This window comes from Populus alba, chromosome 18 (assembly GCF_005239225.2).
Source record: "Populus alba chromosome 18, ASM523922v2, whole genome shotgun sequence".
Lineage (NCBI taxonomy): Eukaryota > Viridiplantae > Streptophyta > Magnoliopsida > Malpighiales > Salicaceae > Populus > Populus alba.
This window is the reverse complement of record NC_133301.1, coordinates 3,239,663-3,265,938: the sequence shown is the minus strand read 5'-3', so window position 1 is coordinate 3,265,938 and position 26,276 is coordinate 3,239,663. Positions and strand designations below refer to the sequence as shown.

Here is a 26,276-nt window from a genome sequence, read left to right as displayed (position 1 = left end):
TTTGCCGAGGCTTTGGCAGCGGAGTGCAGACAAGTAGATAGCCTCTCGTGTAACTGGAATATTTTCAAATTTTAATGAGCTTTTTTCATGGAGAAATTAGTTTGATTTTTATATATTAAAGAGGCAAAACCAAAATAAATTTATAAAATATATAAAAATAATTGTAGATACTCAAGTATATATCAAAAAATAAAAGAAAATATACACTTATCCAAACAATATATATAAATATAATTAAAAAAGTATGTAAAACTATCAAAACATCGAACTTATTCTCTTTTATATATTAAAAACAATATGAACTTTATGTCATAACAAAAAAAAAATGCAAACATTAAAGGTGTGCTTAGATTGTGAGTAGGGTAAGCAAAAAAAACGAAAAGATTAAACCAGAAAAAAATAACTGAAAAAATTTAACCGTGAAAAAAAATTGATTAGAATTTTGAAAAAATCAACTAGTTTGGTTTTAGTTTTATAAGCCTGAAATCGAAAAACCGAACCGAACCGAACCCAAGCCAAACGGGAAAAATCAAGCCAAATAGGAAAAACCGAATCAAACCGGTTTGAACCGGGTTTTTTTTTAAAAAACTAAATTAAACCGAACCAAAATTAATATGTTTAAATTGATTTTAGTTGTTTTTTTTAATAAAAACCAAACTAAATTGAAAATAATCTTAGTAGTAACTAAAAGTGGAGTTATAAAGAAGAGCAAGAGGGAAGGGCGTGCAGTCGTGATAGTGAATTTTAGTGTATGAGTTTTTGAAAGATTATTTTTTATTTATATGCTTGTTATGTTAACATATTTTTTAATTTTTTAGTTCAATTAGTTTGTTAAATTAATTTCAAATGTTTTAAATCAAAACTGAACTAGAACTATTTTTTTTTTCTGGTTAGTTTCAAATGTTTTCTAATCGGTTTTTTAATTTTTTCTCTTGTTTCAGTGTTCTTAATTAATTTGTTTTTCTTTTTTTTTAATATTTTCCTGTTTATTTAGTTTTTGTTTTTTCGCTCACATCTAGATAGCATGGAAGTGGCACAACATGATTTATGTGCATCTAGAAATCCGGATGCTTCTGAAAACAGGAAAATATCAATGGGCCTTTTCATCAAAACGGGCTCAAAGCCCAATGATAATACCTAAACCCTCTCCCTCGCTGCCTCTCACACTCCCCTCCTTCTCTCCCTCTCTTACCCTTTCCCCATTCTGCTTGCTCCGATCCCTCGTTCCACAACCATGGCAACAACCTACGACTACGACGACGCTCCGACCAGACACGATGAGCAAACCGGTCCAAACGGTTACGACCCAAACTTCGTCCCGGACTCCGTCAAGTCCTTCGTAACACACTTGTACAGGCACATAAGAGAAAAAAACGTGTACGAAATTTACGAGATGTACGAAACCTCTTTCCAAACACTTTCCGACCGTTTCTTCAAAGACAGCCCTTGGCCTTCAGTCGATGCGGTCGCTAATTATGTCGACAATGATCATGTTTTTTGCTTGCTTTATCGTGAGATGTGGTTTAGGCATTTGTATGCAAGACTTTCTCCTACGCTTAAGCAGCGGATTGATAGTTGGGATAATTATTGCAGTCTTTTTCAGGTTTGTTTTATTTAGTTATGTTTGTATTTCTTTTTTTCCCATGTAATGTGATAGCTGTGATTATTATTATTTTTAAAATTTTTTGTGATGTGCGTTTGGTTTGATTTGATAGGTGGTGTTGCATGGAGTGGTGAATATGCAATTGCCGAATCAGTGGTTATGGGATATGGTGGATGAGTTTGTGTATCAGTTTCAGAGTTTTTGTCAGTATAGGGCTAAAATGAAGAACAAGACTGAGCAAGAGATTGCCCTTTTGAGGCAATTTGATCAGGTAAAGCTTTTGTTTCTTGTAATTTGGGAATGGTTTTTTATTTTTAATGGTAGTTTGATTGCTGCATTGTTTCATTGTTGGAAGCATTGGAATGAAAGAAACAATGGTTAAGTGGAGTTTTATCTGTGGCTGTTACTTGTTGGAAGCTGGAGGTTTTTTTTTTTTTTTTTGACTGAGATGTGAAATTGGAATCTACCCTAAATATAAATTGAGGAGACAGCAACAGAGAAAGAGGAAAAATTATAATTAGATAGGTTGTTTTTAGGGAATACTGTTCCTTGTCTCTTTACTAATGCAAACACGGGTTGAGCAATGGAGTTTGAATGAAGGTGGAATCAGAATACACCCTTCTGTTGCTTATGGTGATGGATACTATAGTTTGATAATTACCACACCCATGCAATCACACTTGGGATATGGTTAGTTTTTATTTTTATTTTTTTAGTTTTGAATTGGAATTAAAGGATTTTTTACTTACAGGCTTGGAATGTGTATGGAGTGCTGAACTTCTTGCAAGCACTGGGGGAGAAGTCGATGATCATTCAGATACTAGAGCGGGAGAAGGAAGGTCTTGAACAATTCACTGCTACTGATGGGTATGATTACAGTGGTGGAAGTAATGTCTTGAAGGTTTTGGGATATTTCAGCACAGTTGGTTTGCTGCGAGTTCATTGCCTCTTGGGTGACTATCATACTGGCCTGAAGTGCTTACTTCCTATTGACATTAGTCAACATGGTGTCTATGCCACTGTTATTGGAAGCCACATCAGTACAATATACCATTATGGTTTTGCCAATCTTATGTTGAGGAGGTACGTTCTAACTATGTTTTGTTCATCAGCCTAAATTTAATAAATTTGTTTTTTTTCCTTTCACTTTCCTGTTTTGGAACTCCATCTCTGTCATTCTATTGTCTTTGATTTCGTCTGTGTTGCTCGAGCCCTTTGTTTTAGCAGCTCTCAGTCTATGGTATGGTGCTGCAATGCCAGGAAGGTTTGTATGAAGTACATTTAAAAAAAAAAAAAAAATTTGATGTGAAATTGAGGGAGTAGAGTATTCTTAGACAAAAAGTAAGCCTGTTTAGCCACATCTAAACACACAATCATTCACTGCTATCCCCTGTCCGACTCAATGATAAAAAGACCAAATCTTTTAGGTTAGATCCTTTGTTTCTCCTCAACTATCATTTTGCATATATAATAATGTTCTGGGCTTTACCTGAATGAAACATTTTTTTGCTGTCCTTTTTGTTTCTTTTAATAGATATGTGGATGCTATTCGTGAATTCAATAAAATTCTCCTGTACATATACAAGACTAAGCAGTATCATCAGAAATCTTCACAATATGAGCAAATACTAAAGAAGAATGAACAGATGTATGCTTTGCTGGCAATTTGTCTATCTCTTTGCCCACAAGTGAAGCTTGTTGACGAGACAGTCAACGCACAATTAAGGGAGAAGTATGGTGAAAAGATGGCTAGAATGCAAAGATATGACGACGAGGCATTTGCTATCTATGATGAGCTCTTCTCATATGCATGCCCTAAGTTCATTACTCCCTCAGCTCCAAGTTTTGAAGAGCCTCTTGTAAACTACAACCAGGTATGCGTTACACATTTTATATGTTGAGCAGAGCTACTTAGAAGTATTTAAACAGAAAACATATTTTTTGATACTCTTTCCTTTGTTGACCAGCTAACCTATATGGAAATCACTCATGAATTAAATTTTATGTATATGAACTGAGCTGCTTAGAAATATTTGAATAGGACTGCATATTCATTTTTCTTTCGGTTGACCGGCTAACCTTTGTAGAAAAAAACTTTTCATGAAATTGTTTTGGCAAGAAACCACCGATTGAGCTTCAGTTCATTACAGAAGTCAAGATATGCTGCAGTCTATTGAAAGAATTTTGTTATAATAAATGCATATGCTGACACAATATTAAATTAGATGCTTAGAATCTACTTTCTTTGAGAAATAGGACTGGAGGGGGAGAAAATAGCAGCAGCGGCAGGGATCACACCAAGCTAAAGCAGCACATTATTTCCGAAAGTATTTTTTAATAATATCATCCGATTCATGTCATGATATGCTTTATATGGATAATGATAGCTCTTATAAATTCCAAATAGTTTAGCTCCTGCTGCACCTAAAACACTGTAGCTATTGGATTCATCAGCTTTCAGTACACAAACATTTTCCACATGCATTACAAGACTGAAGGAGTCCCACTTGGTTTTGCCATTTGTTTATCTAAGCATTGTGAGTTATCTGGATTGGGCAATACAGATATCCTCTTAATTTATTCTCTTAAAAGTGATGGCTGCATATCAAGGAAGTGTCATTCCCTTTGTTTCCTTTTCATATATTCTAATGTTTTGACAAGGGCTAAATCAAGCTTTGTAGCAGTTGATCCACTTGAGTAGTTTTCATGGTCCTTCTGTGCCTGTGCATCTGTGTGATATTTACAAACTGATATTTGTCTCTGCAGGATGCTTACAGACTGCAACTGAAGTTGTTTCTTTACGAAGTAAAACAGCAACAATTATTGTCAGGTGTTAGAACCTTCCTGAAAGTGTATTCTGCTATATCCGTTGGGAAGCTTGCTAATTACATGGAAGTTGATGAACCAACTCTAAGGTGAGTATTTTGTTTTGTGGGCTTATTTCATTTAAACTTTGGATGACTGGAAATGATGTTTTCAACTTGCTGCTATTACATCTTACAGGACTATCCTGATGTCATACAAGCACAAGACTCATGCTGTTGATTCTGAGGGAAAGATTATATCGAATGCTGATGTGGATTTCTACATTGACGATGTATGTCTTTTTGTATTTGATTATGCCATCTAGTTTGTAGATTATTTTTTATAAAGTTGTGCTTGAAATTTTCACTTGATTTTAAATTTATGCAATAGCATGTTCTCGGAGTTTCCATAGTCTGCAAGTACCTGGACTTTGTTGATTTTGTTGACAACATTGATAAACAATTCACTGAGCCTTTCATATTTTCATTAGAAAGTCACATCTGTTGTTGGTAAAATCCATATCAACTTGCATAACTGATCCACGCTAGCCTATCAAAAAGCACAGAATCATGGCTATGTGCTCATTTTCTGGTCATAATAATTTACTCTGGGGGCAACCAATTCTTCTTGTTATCATAGCTTCCTCTGAGTTGTCCACGCTATAGGCCCATACATTTATGCGATTTGTTGGATGTGTGCCTGTTGTGATTGCGTTCAACTAAGCAATGCAAGTTAATTTACATTCTAGATATATTATAAAAGGCAAAGTGCAGTTGGTTGTATTTATTTTAAACTTTGCTTGTTTGTTCTGAAATTGCTTTGTCACTGCAGGACATGATTCACGTTGTTGACACCAAACCCGTGAGGCGATATGGTGATTACTTTTTGCGGCAAATTGTTAAGGTATATTCATTTTCTTGTTTGCTGGTGTTCCAATTTTATACTAATGCTGATATGCGCCTGTCATGATTTTTTCCCGTTTCCTTTTTATGATACAGCTTGAAGGGGTGATAAATGATATGGATCGGATAAAGCTGGAATGAGGCACACAACTCCTTGGAATTTGACCTGCCAGAAATTGCATCTAGTGACTTCATTTTTTACTGTGATTTTGTTACTAATGTTGGCATTTTTTCTGCCTTGTCTATTTTTAATTTCTGAATTAGTGCAACTTTGTTAGCTCTGAAGTGTAATCTTCAGCCCCTGCATTTTAGGCCCAAAAAAGAAGAGAGAAATCAGGTTGAAGGATCCTTGTCTGCTTCATGCTGTTGCTATGCGATTCCCATAGTTCATGAGATATACAAGTGGTACTATTCTTTGTACTTGGATTCTTGGGATGATTCTATGCTTCTGTCACTGTGATAATGATGCACACGGTAGGAATGAGAAAAAAAATAAAAAATTGATTAAATTGAAAAAATTGGAAAAAAATAACTAAAAAATCAAACCATAAAAAAATTAATTAAACTAATTAAAATTTTTAAAAAAATTGATCGGTTCGGTTCAGTTTTATAAGTTTAAAGCTGAAAAAATTAAATCGAATTGAATTGAATTGAATCCAAACTAAAAAATCTAAAAAAAATTGAGTTAAACCGAGTTAAACTGAAAAAACTGAGCTAAAACCGGAAAAAATCAAGCCAAAACTGAAAAAATCGAGCTAAACTGGTTTGAATCAATTTTTATCCTAAAAACCAAACCGAACCGAAACCGGCTAGTTCGAACAGGTTTTGGCTTTTTTGAAAAAAATAATTTTAATTTGATTATATTTTTTTTTATAAAATCCAAGCTGAACTGAAAATGAACATCCTTATACACTGGGATGCCCACTAAAAAAATGAACAAGCTGTGATGGAAACAAAAAAATAACGGAATGAGAGATGTGTTTTTATTTTTAGATTGTTGTAATGTACTAATGTTAAAAATAAATTTTAAAATTAAAAAATAATAATATTTTAATGTATTATTTTGAAAACCAATATTTATCATGCTTTTAAATTAAGATGCAATGAAAAAATAAAAAACTTCTTTTTAGATAATAAATAATTTAGAAAAATAAACAATCATACCGTGTTGATTCTATTGCATTTGCAGGATAACAAAATTATTTCATAAAAATGGTCATTTCTTTTGGCATGAAATCTCTTTACCAAACGATATATTGACAAATTTACACCAATCAAGATGGACGGGCATTTAAAACAAAAAATTAATTCAGTAATTTCTTATATATTCGTCTCATAGCACCTTACTCTCTAATATAAACACAACATAAATAAAAATGTCTTACAACAACCAACGTTAAGCTATCAATTTTCTTCGATCTATCAAGATTAAACATGAGCAAAAACAATAGGGCAAGAAATTATATATTTTTTATTCATTTATGCTACTTCACACACATAATTTTGTTCCACATCCTATGCCATCATAAAAAACCTCTCCATACTTTATAATTATGTAAAAAAGATTCCATTACTCATAGTGAAGAATCTCAAACTTAAATTAATACAGAGAAAAAGATACAGATGAATGAAAAGTATTCCTCTATTTTCCTTAACTTGTAGCATGTACATTGATTGTATATTTAAACACAAATGTTTATAACTGCCTCCTATACTTTAGCTATTCAAAACTAAAAAATACTATCACAATTGTAAGAGAGTTGTTGTTGCAAGATATTAAGGATAATCATCATGTTTTGACTGAGTTTATCTTAGGATCAGATTTATCTCCAACATGCCCCCTCAACCGAATGGGCAAATCTTGAACATGAAGGTTGTCGCGCAGAAGCTGAAAACGAGTAGAGGCCAAAGACTTGGTCAATAAATCAGCAAGTTGTTGCTTTGTAGAGAGAAATGAGACCTAGAGTTTATTTGCCAAGACTTATCCCGTACACAGTGAAAATCTATTTCAATATGTTTAGTTCTTACATTGAAGATTGGATTAGAGGACAAATATGTTGCACCAATATTATCACACCATAACTATGGACTGGTTGGTAAAGAGAACTGTAGATCATAGAGAATGGATTGGATCTAATGTAATTCAGCCGCTATGTTGGATAGTGATTTGTATTCTGATTCAGTACTGCTGAGAGCAACAATTTGTTGCTGTTTATAACTCCAACTGATAAGATTAGAGCCATGAAAAATACAGCACGCCCCAATACTATGTCTATCATTTTTATCGGCAGCCCAGTCGGCATCACTGTATGCATGGAAATAATGATATGATAGACTTGTGAAATGAAGGCCATAATCCACTGTATTTTTGAGATATCTAAGAATTCTTTTGATAGATTGCCAGTGTGGATCTTTAGGTTGATGCATGAATTTGCTTACACGGTGGATTGCGAAAGCAATATCCAGGCGAGTGAAACCCAAGTAGTGTAAAGCACCAACTGTACTTCTGTAAAGTTGTGGATCAGAAAAATCTGCACCTTCAAACTTAGATAAGTTGCAAGTTGTACTCATAGAAGTTGTACATGGCTTGGCTTCATGCTTATTAACTCTCTGTAACAAATTTGCAACATACTTTCTTTGAGTGAGAAAGAGATCAGGCCCCTTAAACAATGCTTCTACACCAAGAAAATATGACAGAATGCCTAAGTCTTTAACATGGAAGACATCACCAAGCCGCTGGATGAAGGTATTAATTTTAGTTGAAGAGGATCCAGTGATGATTATATCATCAACATATGTAAGGATGAAGATAGAGAAGGTGGGCTGATGAAGTGTGAATAAAGATATATCTGCTTTAGAACCAACAAATCTCAGCTGTTGCAATATTTCTGTTAAGCGAGAAGACTAGGCTCGCGGTGCTTGTTTAAGACCATATAAGCTCTTCTTAAGGTGGTACACATGATGAGGAAAATTAGGATGAGCATAACTTTGAGGTTGTTGCATATAAACTTCCTTTTAAAGTTGGCCATGAAAGAATGCATTTTATATATCTATCTGACGAAAGGTCCATTGTCGTGTAATTGCTAAAGATAATACTAAGCGTATAGTATTTGCTTTAACCACTAGACTAAAAGTTTCCATGAAGTCCAGACTTGGTTGTTGATGGTAACCTTTGGCCACTAGTCACGCTTTAAAATGCTCAAGACTGCCGCCTGCATTGCGTTTGACGCGGAACACCTATTTACTTCCAACAATATTGGTACCTTGTGTAAGGGAGACAAGATCCCAAGTGCCTTTGGTTATAAGGGCGTTGAACTCAATGTCCATGGCATCACGCTAGTGGTGATGTTTGGTGGCTTTAGAGAAACAAGAAGGTTCTATATAAGAGGAAACATGGTTAGTTAATAAACAGTGAGGGAATGGGTATCGTGCTATACCAATATAAGGGGTCTTTGGTTTGAGAGATTGTATTTGTGATCTAGTAATCATCCGGCGTGGCATTAGATTATCACTGGAAAGTGGAGGTTCTGCAACAATATTGAAGTGCAGAGAGGTTTCCCTTACTAGCACATGAATACCATCTGAACAAATTAGAGTAGACTGAATATCCAAAGGACCCTGATGTAGTGGAATGAGGTGAGTAATTAGTGGAGTATTTGAACATGAATTTGATCTTGAATAATTGTTAGGAATACTCGGTTGAATTAAGAAAGGGGGTGAATGAGAATTTTGTGTGGAAAGAATAGATGTTGAGGAGTCTTTTTGATAGGGAAACAAAGACTCATAAAAAATGACATGACGGGAAACATATAATTTACCTGAAGCTAAATCGAGACATTTATAGCCCTGGTGTGAAAGACTGTAAGTCTGTAACCAAGAAAAATACAAGTTTTTAAACGAAAATCAATTTTATACTTGTTATAAGGATACAAGTTTGGCCAGCAGACACATCCAAAAACACCTAGAAACAAATAGTTTTGTTTTTTTTATTTATTATAAGCCATTTCAAAAGGTGATTTGTTGTTAATGACTTTGGAGGGAAGACGATTGATTAAATAAGTTGCAGTTAAAAAGGCGTCTTCCCAATAAGGTTGAGGTAAATTTGAGTGGGCTAGTAAGGCTAAGCCCATCTCAACAATTTGACGATGTCGACGTTCAACAGAACCCATTTGTTCATGTGTATAAGGACATGATATACGATGTTGAATCCCACATGATTTGAAATAATTATTTAAACTTTGATACTCTCCCCCCCAATCCATTTGAATTGCTTTAATTTTTAAATCAAAATGTCGTTCAACATATTTTTGAAATTGAATAAAAATAGGTTCAACATATGATTTTAATTTTAAAGGAAATATCCAAATAAATTTGGTGAAAGCATCCAAAAAACAAACGTGATAACGAGATCCATAAGTAGAAACGACTGAGCTAGGCCCCTAGACATCAAAATAAATTAATTCAAGAGGTCTGAAAATAGATGAAATAAAAGTAGAAAAGGGTAAATTATGGCTTTTAGCCATTGCACACTCAGGATAAATATTTTGTCTCATAGTAGAGCTAACAGGTAAATTATTGTTGTGCAGAACATGTTTAATAGTACCATAGAAGGCATGACCAAGACGGTAACGCCAGTTTTTGATAGAGATCCAAACACCAAGAAATGCAGATGGAAGGCAGTGTTGAAGTGGTGGAGAGAACGAATAGAGACCATCAGACATAGAGCCTTTATGGAGGACGTTCCCCGAGTAATCCTTAATAAAAAGAACAAACTATGAAACTCAAAATAAACATTATTGTCTTGAGCAAATTTTTGAACAGATAAAAGATTTTTGATAATTTGTGGTACGACAAGAATGTTATTAAGAACAAAAGAAGAAGAAGAGGTAGATAAAGATGCAGTTCCAGTATGAGTGATTTTCAAACTTGAACCATCTCCAATGCAAATTTGATCATTGCCAGAAAAATCATTACTTTGGATATTCAGGATGCTCATGTTGTTAGTCAGATGATGAGTCGTGCCAGTGTCAGGATGCCACTCTTGTTCATTTAAGTGCTACCGAGACTTGTGAGAGGCAAGGTTTGCTTGAGGACGTGAAAGTGGTGGTGGAGTTTGGACGTTTGGATCAAAACGCTTCCAACAACGAGAAGCTATGTGACCAGGTGTGTCACATAATTGACAGCAAATATGATTATTACCAATGTAACCTCCACGAGTAGCAATAAATTGAGGACACCCCCTGCCTCGAGGAGTGGAGAATTTGTTTCGGTTCTTGCCTTCAAAATAATATTGTTGGCGACTTGCAATATTGGCTGAAGCCATAGGAATACATAAGGTTTGATTGTGATGCTAAATGCGAGCTTCACATGTTAGTAGCATAGAGAAAAGCTTGTCTAAAGTGAGAGAATTATCTCGGTGAGATATCATTGAAATAAGAGTATCATATTCAGGACCAACACCAGCCAGTAAATAAGTGATAATGTCATCACAGTTCAATGGTTGACCAGCAATTGCTAATTCATCAGTAAGACATTTGATGGTCATAAAGTATTTAGTTGCTGATTGATTTCCTTTCCGCAGAGTGGAAAGTTGAGAGCAAACATAGACTGCTTTAGCACAGGATTGTGATGCAAAAGTGGAGCTGAGACACAGCCAAGCAACAGTAGAGGTTCTACAATTAGCAACTTGGGCAATCTCTTCATCAGAGAGAGAAGAATTGATGCATCTAAGAATAAGATTATCTTGAGTTTCCCAAATATGATAAGCTGGATTGGGAGTGGTAGAGCCATCAGAGATAGTGATAGTCTTTGAAGGTTGCTGAACAATGCCATCAACATAACCATATACTTTTTGACCTTTGAGGTAGGGTAACATGGTAGCTTTCCAGGTAGGGTAATTCAACCGTGTGAGTTTGGTAAGGTGGATGGGAGAAGATGGATTGAAGATGGAAAGATTAGTTGCAGTATTAGGGGAAGCTGAAGAGTTTTGGAAGGCAGACATTTTGAAGAATGATTTAGACATGAGTCTTTAAAAAAGCTCTAATACCATGAAGAATCTCAAACTTAAATTAATACAGAGAGAGAGATACATATGAATGAAAAGTGTTCCTCTATTTTCCTTAACTTGTAGTATGTACATGGATTGTATATTTAAACACAACCGTTTATAACTGCTTCCTATACTTTAGCTATTCAAAACTAAAAAATACCATCACAATTGTAACAGAGTTGTTGTTGCAAGATATTGGGGATAGTCATCATGTTTTGACTGAGTTTATCTTAGGATCAGATTTATCTCCAATAGCATCATATTTATCTCCAACACATAGCTACATATACTTTTACTTAAGCCTGAGGGGTGTAGCTCAACTAATCAGGTTCTATGTTTGCTGCCTAAAGATCACTAGTTCGAGTCTCACAAACTTCAGGGCCACTGGAGGCTTACATGGTCGTTAACTTCAAGGTATGTGGGATTAGTCAAGGTACACACAAATTGACCCGGACACCTATACTAATAATAAAAAAACACTTTTACTTGCATGCTCTCAAAATTTTCACTATAAGGCAAGAAAAACATGTTGGGGAAAAGAAAGAAAGAGAGAGAAGAAAAACATAAAATTTAAGAAGAAATAAAGCATTTTTAGAATAGATATTATGTTCTTCTCTGTTGTGAAATTGTTCTTTATTACTTGTATGTTCTTTATTTTTATTGTTGGAAATTGTAATGGCCGCAATTTTTTTTTTTAAAAAGAAGGAATTTCAAATTTTTTAAATAAGATGTGAATATGGAATTTCTAAAATCACAGTCGTTTAAGGATTTTTTTTTTTAATAAAATTGTAGGTATTGCATTTTCCACCTTAATATATATGCGCTCATTACAATTTAAATTTTATTTCAGAAATACGTTTAAATCACGAAATTCGTTGCCTAGCATTTAAATTCCAATACATTAACCGGTCATTAGATTGAGAAATGCTATCCTTCTATATTAATTATATACATATTACCTTCTCTTCTAAAAGAAAGAACGGGGAGCTCCTTTGCTAGGGAAGGAGGAGCTCTTTATTGAAATTATTTATTTATTTAATATTTCATTTTAATTTTTTTTTCATAATTTATTTTAATTTTTTTCTATAATATTATCATTATATCAAACAAATATCTTTATATTTGGTTCATACTTAATTTTTCAAACGTCTATTTTGATTGAATCTTCTTCTTCTTCTTCTTCTTCTTCTTTTTTTTTTTAAGTTTTATCATTTAATATTTCATTGATTTTGAATTAATTTTTATAATTTATTTTGGTTTACTTTATATGAAGTTATTGCAGTTTGAAACAAATATCATAATACTTGGTTAACATGTAATTTTGCGAGTGCATATTTTTTATTATTGTATCATTAAGTTAAAAAATAGTTAAATTTTATTTATTAAACCTTGTGGGGTTCATAATCTAGATTGCAAGTTTGACAGATTAAGCTGTGAAACCCTGGTTGATCTAACATTTCACCGTCTCAATATTAAAAAGAATATCTTTTTGAAATGTTATCAAAATCAAACTATGCTTTTTTATATATTTTCTGTGTTGCTTTTAGATTAATCTAGTCGATTAGGTCATGTTAGGAAAACTTCTATGCAAAATAATTTTAAACCTAAGCTATGTAAGAGATTTTGTTGAGAGGTTTGAAGGTTGACCCATTTGGTCAAGCCATTTTTTTCCTTTTAATATTTTCAAATTTCATCATTCAATTTTTTCTTTTAATTGAATCCCTTTTGTTTTTCTTTTCAATTGCATCCTTTATTTTTTAGTTGGTTTAAAATTTATCTTCATGATTTGTTTTAGTTTGCTTCCTATAAAATTATTGCAATCTCAAACAAATGTTTTAATAGTTGAATGATGTTTAATTTTATAAATGTTTATTTTTGTTATTGTATTATTAAGTAAAAAATAATTTAAAAAGAAAATTAAAATTATTAAAATCAGTAAAATCTATAATCCAGCCGTGAGTTTGTCGACATAGAAACTTAAATCGATTCACTGGTCTTGTGTTTTGAGTTAAAGGTATTGGTTGGGAGATCAAATGGTGGTTTTGACCGATTCTGAAGCTAATTTTCTCGACATTGGTCTTTGTTCAAAGAAGAGCATATTGTTCTACCAAAAAAAGAGAGAAAAAAGAAGAGCATATAGGAATGGGCACACCACCCCTGCTGCTCGATGGCTCCATGACTGTTAGGTTGCCTTCAAATTGGTGTCTTCTGTGTATTTTCTTGTCTCCATCGTTCATCTAACTTTCAACGAAGTGCAAATCCCACCCTCTTGCAAGCACAAAAGCACACCTGAGCATTCTTCGATACGGTCTCTCTTAACCACAAAAACGACATCAATAGCACCGCACCCACCAGCCCCCTTTCCTGACCGGCAGCAGCTTAGTAGAGCATGCCGGCGCTGGAATTTCAGATGGGAAATAAGCTTGGAAGGAGCTCAATACTCTCCTGCCCACCACAATTGGTTGTTGTGATAGCTGCTCAATACAGGTAGATTCAAAACCAGCGATGACAAGGTGTGCTAGGTGTTGCTTGCACGACTCAATCAGGATAGTTAACCTGGTAATGCTCCTGTGTGGGATTGGAACGATCATATACTCCCTTTGGCTTCAAAAGAAATGGGATGAAAGTATTACCAAGTTCCCTCTCGGGTCATCTCCTCTAATACCATGGTAGGTCTCCAATCTCCACTTTCTCTTCACAACCAGACATATTCATGAAAATCAACATCTTTTGCCTGTGGAAATTGACATCACTAGACAGATGATTCAAGAGATCCAAGCAAAGGGTTACTAGGGATCTGACAAGCCACTCTCAATTTTCTGTTTTCAGGTTTATATACACTTTTTTAGGAGCGGGGATTGTTGTCTGCTTAAGCACCATCGGTGGTTATATTATAGCTAATTGCATCAGCAATTCTACCCTCTGTTTCGCATCCTTTCTACTTAGCTTCAGTATAACTAGAAGAACAAAAGAACCTCTGAGATTCTCCAAGCTTCATCATTTCCAGGGACTGTTTAATCATTCATGATATTCTTAATAAGCACACTTTCTGTCCTTGTAGAGGGAGTTCTCCTTTGGTTGGATTTTGCTAATTACATTTGTGTCTGCTTCATATAATTTCTTTCCTTGACTTAGATTTTAGTATATTGTTGCCATCTGCTGCCTTCTTTTCCTTGAAGTTGCCGTCATCGTTGCAATTTTCTTCAAGATAGACTGGGGAAAGGTATGCTTGCTCTATTTTTGAATTAATGGATACACGAGATGCTTTTGGTACCATGTTCATAAAACTTCCTAATCAACCTTCAGCAATGATATCAACTGGATAAAAGTAAATTAAACTAAATTACTCATCTATAGTTATGACCATAGCTTATTTCAAGCAGTTTGAGACTCTGCATCTATGGTTTAGTTATTGGTAAATTCTCATTATCTTGATGCTAGGAAGGACAGAAGTGGCTGCCACCCCCTTTTTCCCCTAACATAGACATGTTCTGCAAAATAGTCTGGAATCAAGTCTACTTTAACACACTCTATACAAGCCATGAACCAGCTTTCCGAGTCTTGATATGGTCCCCATGCATGATCCTGGCCATGAGCTGCTTTTATATTCGAACGTGCGTGCACTCAATTAGTAAGGATCTTTTCTGTTCGAGACTCTGCTTCTCATGTCATATTTATCCTCGTCTTCTATCACAGCAAATCACTACATATACTGGCCAGAAAAACACAGACTTTGAGATTCTTATGACGTTCCACGTAAAGATAAGGCGCGCAATCATGCTCTTGATTATGGTAGCTCAGGTAAATTCCAAGACAAAAGGCTTAATAGTTTATGGTAGCAGTAGTCACTTTGAACATAATGTTATCAGAAACTTTGTGATCAGAGTGTTTAGTTTGTTATCCCCTGAGTAGTAGAAAAATACTTACAGTGGTGTTCATCGTTTTTCAGATCAGTGTTGTTATACTTGCTGCCATTCTTTTGGCAGCAGGTACAGAGCCAAGAACTCACTTTCAAGAGGTGGCTACCCCGGTTTTTAGTCAATCCTTTTTAGTGCCAGCAGAGTCTCCAGGATCTGCAGAGGGCTCTAGACAAGCTTGCAGAAGATGTGGGACTGTTTTCTCTCTGCGAGGAGAAAATGCACCGAGAGGCTTTTTTTCAAGTATTAAGAGACTACTAAGAAGGAGATTCCAGAGAGCAAACACAGTTTATTAATTTCCTCTAACCCTCTTTCAGTTGAGCACAACAAATGTTTCTGCAAGTAGTACTGTACATAAGTAAATTGTAATAATGTGTAAGATAAAATACATGTTTGGGAGAAATTTTGTACGTTTAAGGAAAGCCTTGCAAGAAAAATTGCATCAACTTCTAAATGCTCCTCCTAAGATTGCTTCCTTGACTCACCATATAGCTCGATTGTCTTTTTATGCAATATATTTAACCCATTTTTAATATTTATTAAACCTAGCTCGATAAAAAGCTCTTGAAAGTTGACCTGACAAAAAGCTTAGGTCACGATGGTAATTCAAAGATTATTTTTAAAAAAAATATTAATGGGTTTTGAACAAACATTGTCAATTCTGATTGGCTGTTTTTTTTTATCGAAATAATAAATTTTGATTCCAGATCATTTCAGTATGTTGTCCTAGGGTTTTGTTCTATGTATATATATAAAATTCAAAATATTAATTTAACATCCATAACTTTAATTTAAATCTAAAAATAAATTAACTTTAAATCATGTAATATAACACAATAATTTAAATTTAAAAATAAATTAACTTTAAATTATATAATACAAACACAATATCAAACATTTAAATATAATTTTAGTTGGGACCCAAGATCAAAGCGACCTAGACTGTTATTCTGAACCTAGCAATTGTTTATGTTTTACCATAAATTTACAAGAACCAAATTGGTATTTGATAAGCTAGATTGTTGGCGAAATACAATACATAGAAGTCATTTCTATTGCTCTACTGGATGCGAAGAGGAAACACTCAACCAGCAAAGCTTCCGATCGCCACCCATTCAGATTAAACTAGTCGGGAAATTCTTACCCCAGCCGGGATTTCACATTGCTGAACAGGGTTTACAACCACAAGCAGCAGGCATGAACACTTTCACATACATACATTATAATAATAATAATAAAAATAAATGACAAAAAAATTTCGAGAGATGGAAGTTGAACAAAATAACATTTAACAGAGAAGCCAAGGATTATCTACATCAAAGACATGCCTTGTATAACATTAAGTTAGCGTTTGAGAATGCGGCGTAAACGATATTTGATAAAAAAAAATAATTTTTTAATATATTTTTCAATGAAAAATACTTTAAAGAGCAATCGCTATCATAATAGCAAGCGATACCTAAATAGTGAACCAATCATTATCTAAACTTTTCTTTTAAACCTACTAGTACTGGTTCAAAAGCATTATCTACATAAAAGACTTGTCTTATTAAGGTTTCAAAAAATCTAATTAGCTTGGGAGCAAGACTTATATATCGAATAATCGGTTAATCTCTTGATTTTATTAATCCGATCCATTTTCTCTAGCCAAAGTAGCTGGTAGCCGGTACTTGGTGTTTGGTAGGCCAAAGTGGTTGGTATTTGCCAAAGGTCCTATTTGGTATGTCATAACCCAATTGCATAAACATCAAAGTTTAAAGTCAATCGAGGGTGTAGATAAGATAAATCAGAAATCGAAGGACAAAAACAACCTTTACCAAAATGACGTCGTTTTGATTACTGTTCATCTTCTTCTTTAATTTTCTCTGAAATGACAGTTCAAAGAGGCTATTTTGCAGTTACATTTAATGCCTCTAACCTCCACCAAATTTGACAAAACTTGCACGCAAATGATCCTCTAACATCCCTTTACAAAACATGCACGCAATTGACACCATGGTGGTTGAGGCGTTGACGCAAAGTGTCCAACCCAACCAACTATTTTCCTGGAGATTTGACATCTCGTGATACACACTTTGAACCAACGGTTGAGATCCTTTCCAACTGAACCAAAGGCCATGATTTGACACAATTAAAGATAAAATATCCCTCTTCTACCCCCTATAAATAAATCTAGATTCCATGACATGAGGATGAAGAAATTGGAGGCCAAAGTCTTAAACAAACCAACAATCCCCCTGTTTCCATTTTTCTTCTCTCCCCATCAGCTTTCTGTGGCTCTCTCTGCTGCTTCCACAACTGCCTTTTTTTATGAGAATACCAACAACCTCAACCTCAACGATCGTTATCGCCTACCAAAATGAACAATAACATTGTTGCAAACTTCTTCTTCCTGCACCACAGCAACCCAACCACCAACACCTCCGATCATTGTTGAAACCACCATGAACGAGCCTCTCACACCAGCTAGCCACAACAAGGTTGACCCCACATTCTTTCCTTCCCCCTTCTTCTTTACAATCTCTTTCCATGTCACGCCTGCATATAAAAAGAAGGGACTGGAGGGGGATAATTAACCCCCTATCTTGGGGTGGGCCAATTCTGGCTCATTCAAAATTTCTGGGTCAGGTCTGGCCTGGACTTAAAAAAAAAAAAAAAGATCTGTCGGGTCAAGATTGGCCTAACCCAACTTTCTTGGGATCGACCTAGTTACTTGGGCTGACCTCACATATTTAATTATATTATATATAATATTATATTTTAAAAATGAAAAAAAAAAATCCTTTCAAAAAAGTTTGATTTTATTACATATTTTTCTACCAATTTTATTTAATATTGGGTTGTATTTTTACATTGTAAGATACAAATTAGGTATTAAAATATCTTGCTTTCTTCAAAATATTTCTAAAAAAATTCAAAAAAATCTCAAACTTTTTAAAATTAGTTTTCCCTTTTCAAAAGACAAAAAGAAACAAAAAGATATTTTATTTTTATGCAAATGGCCAAATCCTACAATTTTCCAAGCATATTTTCTTAAAAGGACAAAAAATTGCATCTTTCTCATGTTTTAAAATGCAAAAATTGATATCATAACCAGCTTATGATTATCCATTAGGATTTGACTAAAATATAAAAAAAAAACCCTTTACTAATTTTTTTTAAGGTCTAGATATAAACTTTAATATCTATGGGGTGTAATACTACATGATATAGTATACCCTCAAGTATTAAAGATATAGGTGTAAAATAAATACAATGCTAAAATTTAAACTTTAGAATGGTTAAAATTTCATCTGATGAGGTATAGACTCTCTTACGAAGGGAGATATGCTTTAGACATTAGAAAAGACAAATGAATAGAAACTCGACTTAGAAAAATAATCAAACAACAATGCAGCTTATCTTAAGTAGGGTGCATTGGGGGTGATGTGTCTTTCTCTTACATAACTAGTCCTTTACTCACATTCTCACAGACTATAAATTTCTAGTAACCATAATACTAGGTGGCGACTCCAGAACATTAATCATAATTTTATGATTAAACCCAAACTTAAAACCCTTCCTAACAACACGCACCTCCTCAGGAGGCACAGAAAACCTCGTCATCGCCCTTCAACATCGTGGTGCACCCTGCAACAAGATGGCAACTCCACTGGAAAACACCTTGTCTGGCCAAACTAAGTTTTGCTTGTTTGATTGTTTGCCTATTTGTTTTGGTCTATTTAACTTTAGCTCGTATTTTCACTGCTTTAACATTTGTATTTCATGTTTATGCATAAGTACATCGAGTATAGGTTAATGCCCTCATACATTTTGATTTCGCGAGTAGACCCAATTTTAGGTTAGGCATGGAGTAGTGATCTTCTTCATGACTTTCAATCGGGGTCTAGATTTGTGAAACATCCAACTATGAACTAAGTGTTTACTCGGTAATGATAGTCACATTATGCCCCAACAATTCCTTGTAAACCCCTATACTGCCTTCATGCAAGGTGGTTACTAGGCAATTCATAGATCTTTTAAAATCAGCTAGAAAGCTTACCCATCATGTAATGGTCTAAAACCTTCCTTTAGAGCATGAACTCCCTAAATATTGAGTTTGTGAATGACTGCATTGGTGAAAATAAATATTGTGTTTATGAACTTAACAACGATATTGAATATTATGATTGTGATTGACTGCAATGATAGTAGTGATCATGTGTATTTTTGCTTACCACAACGATAGACCCAATAATGTGTGATAAAGTATATCATTTCAAACGAAGACTAATGAAAATAATAAAGCCTGTTGTTTTAGACAACGACCGGTGAGATTGGTAAAGTCGGTCATTTTTAATGACTACGAATGAGATTGATAAAGTCTACTGTTTTTGGATGACGACTAATAAAAATGGTGAAGTTTGCTATTTTAGACAAAAATAAATGAAAATGGTAAGGTTTGTCATTGGACGAAGACCAATAAGATGATATGGTATCATAGTTAGATGTTTGGATGTAGACTATAGATACAAATATAGTCTGCCATTTGGAATATGATTGATGAGTATCATAGTCAGGATAAAAGCTCAAATATTTTTACAAAAATAATACCTATAGGGTAGAGAATTAATATAAATAAATTATGCTTACAAGACATAAAATAATATTATGCAAACCATGCCTATAGGGGAGAGAAAAAAATGTGGGAATTTAAATGGAATGCAATGGTGCAAATTATAATACGAAAAAATTGAATGGACAACAATGATGAAATTCAAATATGTGATACTTGAATGGGTTGTAACGACAAATGTAACTTGTGATATCTAATTATCTCTAATAGAAGAGTTTATTATGTGATATTTAAATATGTCATAATAAGCATAAGAAAATTACCAAGATTAAAAGATATTGTAACTTGATATAAATGTATATGAAAAACATTTGAGTTAGAAAAATAATATAACTTGCCAAAAATAAACACTAGAAATATTTAAGTTGAAAAGAAATATTGAAATTTACTATAAATGAGTGTAATAAATATTTAAGATAAAAGACATTATTGAAAGAGAGAAATTATGTGTAAGGTATATAAGAATGAAAGAAAGGTATGTTTATATCATAAACGAACCAGAAATATACTGAGTTTTTTTTTCTTTAAATTATATGGATAAGTCATAATGAACATCATAGACATTTAGATTGGAATTGATTATTTGATTAATCAATAATGATATAATGGATAATATGATGAATTAACAAAATCAATTAGTCAAAATAAAATAAAAGCAGGATTTTGATAATATTTTTTTAAAAAAGTTTATTAAAATAATATTTTGTTTTATTTTTTAAAATTTATTTTAATATCACCGTTTTAAAATTTTAAAAAAACTTTTAAAACAAATAATGTATAATAATACTACAGGAAGGATAAAAAAATCTTATGGTACTGTGACCTCCTGAGAGGACTTCACTTCGAAACTTTAAACTTGGTTTCTTTCTCGAACTAAACACATTTGTTCTTTTTTCTATTTGAGGACACAAACAAAGGCAAACAAAATACAGTTTTGATAAAAAAGAAGGAAAAGATTTGAGGCGAAACGTTACCGTTTCAGCCTAGGTTAAGCCCTTTCTCCCCTTCCTTCTTCTCTTCTCTGATTTAGCCGTTCACCTCAGTCTCCCTACTTCAAGTGGTGATGGCGATGGCGATGGCGATGAAGCGGCAAAGGGTTTTAATGGCTATTTCTTCTTCTTCTTCAGCTTCAATCCCTTTTGGACTTGCTTCTCAGAGAAGCCAAACTGAAATGGGTATGGCTGTCTTTCTTCATACTTCCAGTGGTAGTGGTAGGCAAAAGTGCCAAAAGGGGTGTTCTATTACTAATATTGAAGATGCCTTGTGTCGCTTCAATGACATGGTTCATATGCATCCCCTGCCTCGTATTGTCGATTTTAATGATTTTTTATCAGCTCTTGTCAGAATCAAACAATATGGGGCTGTGCTTTCTTTGTCCAAGCAAATTGAATTGCTGCTGATCGAACGGAACGTATGTCATTTTAGCATTTTGATTAATTGCTACTGTCGCTTGCAACGTGTCGATTTTGGGTTCTCTGTCTTTGGGAAGATCATTAAGCTTGGTTTTGAACCTAATGTTGTGGTTTTTTCTACTTTAATTAATGGCCTTTGTATTGAGGGTAAATTTGCTCGTGCTGTGGAATTTTTTGAGGAGATGGTGGAAAGAGGATATCGACCTAATCTACATACTTATACCACGGTTATAAAAGGTTTGTGTAAGATTAGAAAGACCCCTGTCGCTGTTGAATTGCTAAAGAAAATGGACAATGAAGGATGCCAACCAGATGTTGTGACATACATAACGATTATTGATAGCCTTTGCAAGGATAGACTAGTGAAAGAGGCTTTCGATATCTTCTCTGCGATGAAGGGTAAAGGGATTCAACCAAATGTTGTCATTTACAATTCCTTAATGCATGGCCTATGCAACTCAGACCATCAGGAAGAGGCTCCAGCTTTTGTCAATGAAATGATGAGTTTGAACATCATGCCAGATGTCATTACCTTCAACATTTTGGTCGACACACTTTGTAAAAAAGGCAAGATTTCAGAGGCTCAGGGAATAGTCAAGACAATGATTGAAAAGGGTGTGGAGCCTAATACCGTGACTTATAGTTCGTTGATGAATGGATATCTTCTGCAAAACAGAGTTTCTGAAGCTAGAAAGGTATTTGATGCGATGATAACCAACGGCTGCATACCTGATGTTTTTAGTTACAACGTCTTAATCAATGGATGTTGTAAGGCCCAGAGGATTGATGAGGCAAAACAACTTTTTGATGAAATAAGTTTTCGAGGCTTAGTTCCAGATACTGCTAGTTACAACACTCTTATAAGCGGCTTGTGTCAAGTAGGGAGAATTTTGGAAGCAAAATATCTTTTCAAGGATATGCTTGCCCAGGGCAGCTCCCCAAATCTAATAACTTACTCAATTTTGCTTGATGGCTTAAGCAAACAAGGTTACATTGATCAGGCATTGGAACTATTTCGAGAAATGCAAAATAGTTACTTGAAGCCTAATTTGGTGATCTATAATATCTTAATTGATGCCATGTGCAAATCTGGGAAGCTTGAAGATGCAAGGGAGCTGTTTTCTGAACTCTACGTCAAAGGATTGCTGCCTAATGTTCAGGTTTGGACTACAATAATCAGTGGACTTTGCAGAGAAGGATTGCTAGATGAAGCATGCACAGCTCTCAGACAAATGGAAAGGGATGGCTGCCCACCAGATGGTTGGTGCTACAATGTTATTGTCCGAGGATTTCTCCGGAACAACGACGCATCAGGGGCAAAACAACTTTTGCAGGAAATGTTCGATAGAGGATTCTCTGCAGATGCCCACACCAGAACCTTGATGGGAGATCTGTTGTCTAATGATGGTGTGGCAATCTTGGTTTGAAAAAGTTGCTTGATGAATCTGAATGTTGTCGAGGTGAAAAGGTGATGTAAATTTTCCGTACCCAGTGCTGCTAGTTGATGGTGCAAATATAACCTGACTTTTCTCAGTTTGTTCCTGCCGCAATTTTAACAATATTAACTTGCTTTTATTTCGTGTAGTTACTATTTTGGGACTGGTATGTTGACAACATTTTACTTTTACTGCAGGCAGGATAAGACCCATCTGGTGGAAAAGGAGAAATGAGAGAAGAATATGCAAAATTAGTCATGTATGGAACACAAACTCTGACTTGCGTATGCAATCTGTTTATTGCATTAGATGAAAGAACCAGTTTTGAGTCCTTGGAAAGCAGCATGACTTCTAATTTGAAGTATTCACCCTCTATTTAGATGCTATGTTATTGAGGTGATATGACAAACTCCGACTTGCCTATGCAAATCTGTTTATTGCATTAGATGACAGAACCAGTTTTGAGTCCTTGGAAAGTAGCATGTACTTCTAATTTGAAGTATTCACCCTCTATTTAGATGCTATGTTATTGAGGTGATATGACATTTCTTCATGTAGCATTACTCATATTTGCATTTATCTTCCAAGAGTCCTTGTGGTAGTTAGGTTTTACAAGTTTGGAACTTGGATGTGTTCGTCAAATGATCCATTATTGAGATTTCAAAGATTAATTGCTATGATATGGTCTCCTGATCTCGATTCTATATTAAGTTATATTTGACAAAGATTTTATTCACAAAAAGTGTCTAAGGTCTGCAAATGTCACTCTTCACTCCAGAATCTGGAAGATAGACCAGTTTCAGAACTCAAATTCATGTGCTTTTTTTCTACCAGGAAATTATCTCAAGTTCTGCAATGCCATAAAAAGTGCCTATCCTGACATCAAAATCACAAAATGTAATGAGTCTTCTCATTCTTTGGATCACCCAGCGGATTCCTATGATTTTCACGTAAACATCCTGTCACAATAGCTTTATTTTCTTTCTGTTTAGCAGTATTGCACTTGCACATATTTTTATTGGGCAGAAAACACAATTGTAATCCTCTTTTATTCATTAAACTAGATTTATACATCATCCAGCAACCTGTTTTCTATGACTCATCAGTTTGATAGCACATCTTGCACTGGACCTGAGGTGTGTGATATGCTTTTTGACAACTACTGACTAAAATATGTGATTAGTCATGGGATTTTCTATTTTTCAGGCTTTTGTGAGTGAGGATATGTGAGTGGAAAAGATGCGTGCACAGGAAGTCTTTTAGCTGCACTCACCGAAGCTGGATTCCTCACTGAGCTGGAAAAGAACAGGTTTGTCATGGCTGAAGTATCTTTTTGTTTTTTCATACTCATCATGAAAATTCGAGGAGGGCTTTATTTCTCCATTGCAGCGATATTGTGGAGATGGCTAGCTATGCACCACTTTTGGTGAATTACAATGATAGGAGGTACCAATCTCATTCTATTCTGCAAAAATTAATTCAAGCATGCACAGCAAGGAATAACATTTTCTTTTCTGGGTACTCTGACATTAAATGGAACTTTTCTATGAAGGTGGACTCTAGATGCAATTGCCTTCAACTCGTCAAAGCACCATGGAACTCCGAACTACTGGGTGCCAAAGTTCTTCATAGAGTTGAGTGGAGCAGCTCTTTTTGATGTTAAGCTACAGACAAATTTCTCTACACTTGTTGCATCTGCAATTACTTGGCCAAATTGTAATGGTGAAACTTACCTGAAAATAAAGGTTCGCTAATACCAGCATAGCTTGCAGTGATCATGTCCTAAACACCAATTATAAGTTTTTATCCTTTTTTGAGGTCAATGCTGCAAGTTTGAATCCCTTTCCAATTTAACAAATATGGCATAATCCACTGAGTCAACTTTTGTGGTCTTCACAGCATAACATGCTGCTGCTGGTTGACAACAAACTCAAACACATGTAAAATCGAGTTGTAAGAGTTTATGTTCGAGTTCTTTCAGCCAACTTCTTACTTTCTGGGAAATGTAAATTTCAGGTCGTGAATTTTTGGAACAGTAAAGTGAATCTCGAAGTTTCTGCTTGGGGCTCAACTTACAATTGTCTGGATCAACAAAAACTGTGGTCATTTCTTCCAGTGTAATGGACGGGATTTCCTTCATTGATCCAAAAAAGGCATCTGACATCTTTTGTCATAACCCTCGTGAATTTTCAATGATCTCGGAACCCTTCAATTCCAGTTTATGTAGCAAATCTGCAAACTGCTTTGGCATCTTCACGTTATGCAGGTGGTGCCAGCATAAACTCTGCTTAATAATGCTGACAAAGACATGCATGTTGTCCTCTCTCCATATGCTTCAACTTCATTTCATTTATTAACAGAATCAAACAATATCAGGATGCCACAAACCGATTCTTTCTCAAGATCATCAATTTAGAAAAATAAATTAATACATGATGTGTAATTATATGAAACAATCGAAATAATTTTATTTGTGGCTGGTGTCTTTGCCTGCTATTTATGTTAATTTAATTGGCTAATTTCACCTTGTAAGATATATCTATATTGTTGCTTTTTATTTTTTAATGTCAAAGCTGTTGTGTAAATGTCTAGTCATGGCTGAAGTAATTTCATCCACAAAACAGCGAAGTACAGTATTTGAGGTTTGTGTTATACTCCTAATGGTGAGAGTAGGGCGTGGCATCAATGCTGACATCGATATCTGCAATTATAACTGTTAAACCTAGTTTGGTATATTTGATTATAGAGACCCGGATCAGGGGCCTAATTCGGGCAAGCTTTGTAGTGAAATTGGACAAGAAAATGACCTCGGTTAAATTTATTTGACTTGGTTGGATATTCAGTGATTTGATTGATTAAAAATATATTTTTGAATCATTCTTAAAATTGAGTTTCAAATCATGTTCTAAGAGTGTGTTTGGTATTGCGGTAGCTGTTGTGGTTGTGGTTTGAAAAAAGTTGTTTTATAAAAAGTACTTTTAATTGAGGTTGGTTTGAAAAAATAGGTGTTTGGTTAAAACTGTGGTTGAAATTGAGGTTGAATAAAAAGTAGTTTAATGTGTTTGGTTAAGAATGCTTTTGAAATTAAAATTATAAAATAATAATTTAAATATATATATATATATATATATATATATATATATTAATATTGATGGTTTTTAATTTAAAGGTTGTAGATTTAACTATTGTTATTATTTCATGAAATAAATAATACTTTATATGAAAATTTTTTATTATTCCATTAAACCATCTACAATTACATTACGTACAAAATTCATCCGACAAGAACTATAATTTCTATAATTTTTTAAGCGTGCAATAAAATTAGATAAAATATTATCAGGAATAAAATTGATTTGATATTACAGTGCGAGTGAATTTAATTCACTCTACACTAATTTTTCAGGAAAAAAAATATTGTTTACATGGCAATACAAGTAAATTTAATTTACTGTAAACTAGTTTTTTTTTTTAAAAAAAAAAGTGTACAGAAAATAAATATATTAAAAAAAAAAAAAAAAACCTCACGCGAGCAGT

The 26,276-nt window shown here is 34.2% G+C and overlaps 3 protein-coding genes across 16 annotated transcripts; all 3 read left to right on the top strand.

The window, feature by feature from the left end:
* The first annotated feature begins 1,159 nt into the window (after positions 1–1,159).
* On the top strand, positions 1,160–5,730 carry LOC118051039 (uncharacterized). The gene is made up of 8 exons (XM_035061547.2): positions 1,160–1,603; positions 1,716–1,874; positions 2,355–2,686; positions 3,138–3,477; positions 4,370–4,518; positions 4,607–4,700; positions 5,240–5,311; positions 5,407–5,730. The coding sequence occupies exons 1-8, from the start codon at positions 1,235–1,237 to the stop codon at positions 5,449–5,451; spliced, it is 1,560 nt and encodes a 519-aa protein (XP_034917438.1). The 5' UTR covers positions 1,160–1,234; the 3' UTR covers positions 5,452–5,730.
* A 7,633-nt stretch (positions 5,731–13,363) lies between these two features.
* On the top strand, positions 13,364–15,742 carry LOC118051040 (tetraspanin-19). 3 transcript variants are annotated; one of them, XR_012168698.1, is made up of 5 exons: positions 13,364–14,028; positions 14,189–14,582; positions 14,801–14,973; positions 15,056–15,160; positions 15,309–15,742. XR_012168698.1 is itself a non-coding variant. In XM_035061548.2 (5 exons), the coding sequence occupies exons 1-5, from the start codon at positions 13,865–13,867 to the stop codon at positions 15,570–15,572; spliced, it is 969 nt and encodes a 322-aa protein (XP_034917439.1). In that variant the 5' UTR covers positions 13,367–13,864; the 3' UTR covers positions 15,573–15,742. The 3 variants fall into 3 exon arrangements, 2 of the variants coding, with proteins under 2 accessions (XP_034917439.1, XP_034917440.1); XM_035061548.2 differs by having other exon boundaries at positions 13,367–14,028; positions 14,189–14,288; positions 14,502–14,582; positions 14,801–15,160; XM_035061549.2 differs by lacking the exon at positions 14,801–14,973 and having other exon boundaries at positions 13,370–14,028; positions 14,189–14,288; positions 14,502–14,582.
* A 5,000-nt stretch (positions 15,743–20,742) lies between these two features.
* On the top strand, positions 20,743–25,062 carry LOC118051041 (uncharacterized). 12 transcript variants are annotated; one of them, XM_035061557.2, is made up of 7 exons: positions 20,744–22,771; positions 22,937–22,998; positions 23,574–23,689; positions 23,946–24,185; positions 24,292–24,484; positions 24,639–24,679; positions 24,756–25,062. In XM_035061557.2, the coding sequence occupies exon 1, from the start codon at positions 20,955–20,957 to the stop codon at positions 22,728–22,730; it is 1,776 nt and encodes a 591-aa protein (XP_034917448.1). In that variant the 5' UTR covers positions 20,744–20,954; the 3' UTR covers positions 22,731–22,771; positions 22,937–22,998; positions 23,574–23,689; positions 23,946–24,185; positions 24,292–24,484; positions 24,639–24,679; positions 24,756–25,062. The 12 variants fall into 12 exon arrangements, with proteins under 12 accessions (XP_073262423.1, XP_034917448.1, XP_034917446.1 ...); XM_073406322.1 differs by having other exon boundaries at positions 20,743–21,066; positions 21,226–22,771; positions 24,292–25,062; XM_035061555.2 differs by having other exon boundaries at positions 24,639–25,062.
* The last annotated feature ends 1,214 nt before the right edge of the window (positions 25,063–26,276 follow it).

Bases quoted from the DNA above. Each gene is read 5' to 3' on its own strand.
- LOC118051039 (XM_035061547.2), top strand. From the start codon at position 1,235: ATGGCAACAACCTACGACTACGACGACGCTCCGACCAGACACGATGAG. The intron at 1,875-2,354 runs GTAAAGCTTTTG...TTTTACTTACAG, and splicing joins TTTTGAGGCAATTTGATCAG to GCTTGGAATGTGTATGGAGT. The intron at 3,478-4,369 runs GTATGCGTTACA...TTGTCTCTGCAG, and splicing joins CTCTTGTAAACTACAACCAG to GATGCTTACAGACTGCAACT.
- LOC118051040 (XM_035061548.2), top strand. From the start codon at position 13,865: ATGACAAGGTGTGCTAGGTGTTGCTTGCACGACTCAATCAGGATAGTT. The intron at 14,029-14,188 runs GTAGGTCTCCAA...TTCTGTTTTCAG, and splicing joins TCATCTCCTCTAATACCATG to GTTTATATACACTTTTTTAG. The intron at 14,583-14,800 runs GTATGCTTGCTC...TCTTGATGCTAG, and splicing joins TCAAGATAGACTGGGGAAAG to GAAGGACAGAAGTGGCTGCC.
- LOC118051041 (XM_073406318.1), top strand. From the start codon at position 20,955: ATGGCGATGGCGATGGCGATGAAGCGGCAAAGGGTTTTAATGGCTATT.